General features: G+C 42.4%; 1 protein-coding gene across 18 annotated transcripts in view; it reads right to left on the bottom strand.

Moving 5' to 3' along the window:
• The window catches only part of LOC107271854 (suppressor of lurcher protein 1), a 207,028-nt gene that overhangs the window by 137,193 nt on the left and 67,106 nt on the right, over positions 1-2,729 (bottom strand). For 17 of the 18 annotated variants that reach the window (XM_015748347.2, XM_025089067.1, XM_025089066.1 and 14 more), the window contains one exon: positions 998-1,178. The exons of the other annotated variant lie outside the window; for it this stretch is intronic. In XM_015748347.2, the coding sequence (XP_015603833.1) occupies positions 998-1,178 (181 nt within the window). The remainder of the gene's footprint in view (positions 1-997; positions 1,179-2,729) is intronic. 18 annotated transcript variants of the gene reach the window in all.

Genomic DNA, 2,729 nt, shown 5'->3' with positions numbered 1-2,729 from the left:
CCCCCCCCCCCCCGATAGAAGTCTCCCGTCTTCCCTCCTCTTGGTATCTCTCTTCTTCGCACCCGATATTCCACCCTTAGGACGGTCTCTTATTTTCTCCCTCAGACAGACGTCGCGAGACCCCTCCTGCTCTCCTACCCCCAATCCGTCTACCTCTCAACCATCAATCTTCTTTCTGCGACTCAAATTTATCCGACAGCTTCTCGCGGTCTGCATTTGATTCTCGTGTACGTCATTATGGATCCAATTTTCTTACTACGATATGTCCCGGCGAGAATTTCAACCAGTTTCGAGGGACACATCCGTCTGGAACTTTTGGCTTTTGCCAGGATGGATCACGGTGAGGGATTGGCGGGCTGTAGCCGAGGTCTCTTTTAGAAATCTATATACCGTAGCGAGTGCCACTTTTACGCTTACACTTGGGTATTTAGCGATCTTGCGTAGCCACTTCAATTTTTTCCATGGTGCAAAAGACCAGGTGATTTATGCGTGAGTTAAAAATATTTTGGAAATTCAGGAATCAATTTACTTCTGGAAAGGCATAAAATCGAATGACAATCGGGCAGATAAATTATTCAACATTGCATCACGATAATGATCTAACATAAAAAAAAAAAAGAAAAAAAAAACAGCGATGGATCGAGAGGTCATGAAACGGATATGTAAAAGCATTAAAAGTATAATCCGACATAAAAAGAAAACCGCCATAAAGTATAAAGCCGTATAACGGGAGGACAGTTATTTTACTATTTTCTTTTCGTTCTTCCCTCGTTTATACCAAGTTTCGATAACGATCCGTAATTCGTCCCCACGGTATAAAAAAAAAAAAAATGTACGCAATTTCCTTGAAAACGGAAAAAAAAAATAATTTTCACCGCCACACAGAAAAAGGGTCAAAATTTCGCCAATAGTACTTCACCGACTTTCAGCAATTTTCAATATTCACGCGTCGGTTATTGGTAATTGATACATTTTTTTGTTTTTGTTTTCTACTCACTCGGCATCCACACGGCGAACGTTGAATTGACGAAAGGTGAGCGCGACTATTTCGTCCGGTTGTCCCGTGAACGTGTAAAGGAGACAGTCGATGTTCGGCGGATACCGTTTCGGAAAATCAGGCGACGTGAAGGTCCCACCCTGCGGGCTGTACGAGCTGCTGTACACGACGCAGGAACAACCTGGAGCAAAATAATGAGAGGGAGATAAGTCAAATTCAAAGATACAAGTATTGCGTCACAGACGTAAAGATTCAAAAAGATTATGACGATAACGAAGGTCGTATGAAAATTCAATTATAAAAAAAAAAACATTCAAGAATCGATAACGTATCAAATTTTTTTTTTTACAAATAGAACATTGTCCAGGCTCGTACGGATAGTCACATAGGTGACAAGACTGAATGATTAAAGGCGTCGATTATTCACTGAAGTTATTCCACGTTTTACACTCCTCGCGCTTCCCGTTATCCGTCAGACTCCGGCGCGCTTGGGAATTGCGAAAATTTAATTTCCTGTTTTTCAATTAACTTCTACGTTATTCCGCTAGAGACGCATGGGGGGGGGCCTCCCACCACCAACCTTACCCACCTCGTCTACGTAACGCCGTATATGTACATACCACCATACATAGGTATGTTCCCACTAAACACTTTTAGAGAAGCTCAAGAGAACGCGCCAAGTGCACGTGTATGATTAAATAACAGGATGACATTGAAATAAAATAAATTTATTTTGTTAAGAAAAAAAAAAAAAAATTTATCTGCGTAACGAGGTCGTAACAATTATCGTAAGTTAGCAAGAACCCAAAATCCAGCATCCTCGTCTCTGCTTTCGATCAAGAGGGATCAAGTGTTAAGTTTGATGCTGTCAACGATTGCCTATTGAATAAGGAAACGGTGCTAAGTTTTTTTTTTTACACGTACGTAATATACAGAGTGATCAAAGGCAAACGCACCAGCTGAAATTAGTCGCTAACGGGTAATTTCGTCAAAGGGAACAGCGCGGGCGTGGTTGAAAAAAAAAATTAAAGTTAACGGTACAATATTATTAACGTCATACCTTTTATTTATTTTTTTTTTTTTTTTAACAAGGTGGTCACACTGCCCCGACTAACGAAATCGTTGGATCGCGTCAAACTTCAGCCGGTGCGCTTGTCGCGTGTAACCCTGCACATATACACGTGCGCACACGCTATAGCGAGAATGAGCCTAATCGACTTATGAAATTACGTTCGGTCGGGCTTTGGCAACTTTTTGCACAATTCGTCTCTGTCAGAAGCAAGTATAGAGGCATCGGTTAGGTAAAGATGGGAGCGATTACCCTCATTAGGTGATCCATTAAGATCCCAGTGGCTTGTTTTACCGTGAGAGGAGCTAATCCAAACAGACCAATTTATTAAGATGGCAATGCGATTAATCAAGGCTCGCGGCGCGAGGTATTTGAAAAAGCCAAATCCAACAAGATTTCCCAGCGCCGGTTGCGCCTAGCGCGAGCCGTGACTCGTAAGGACCAGGAACAGGTCAGGTTAGGGCTAACGGGCTTTTATACGTAACGTGAATTAATAACGACCAGAGCCACAAATTAGAGGGACTTTTAGCAAATTAGCAAAAAAAAAAAGTTACTCGGAGGACATCCCTCCCCCCTTTCTCTTTCCACCTTGTTCTTTTCTTCCATTTTCGGTCTGATGCTTCAACGGTTACCTGACTCCCCTCCCCCTTCCGTCTCCACCCC

This window comes from Cephus cinctus, unplaced genomic scaffold (genome assembly GCF_000341935.2).
Source record: "Cephus cinctus unplaced genomic scaffold, Ccin1 Ccin1_scaffold1043, whole genome shotgun sequence".
NCBI classification, from domain to species: domain Eukaryota; kingdom Metazoa; phylum Arthropoda; class Insecta; order Hymenoptera; family Cephidae; genus Cephus; species Cephus cinctus.
The sequence above is the reverse complement of the archived record's forward strand: the minus strand, read 5'-3'. Positions and strand labels throughout refer to the sequence as shown.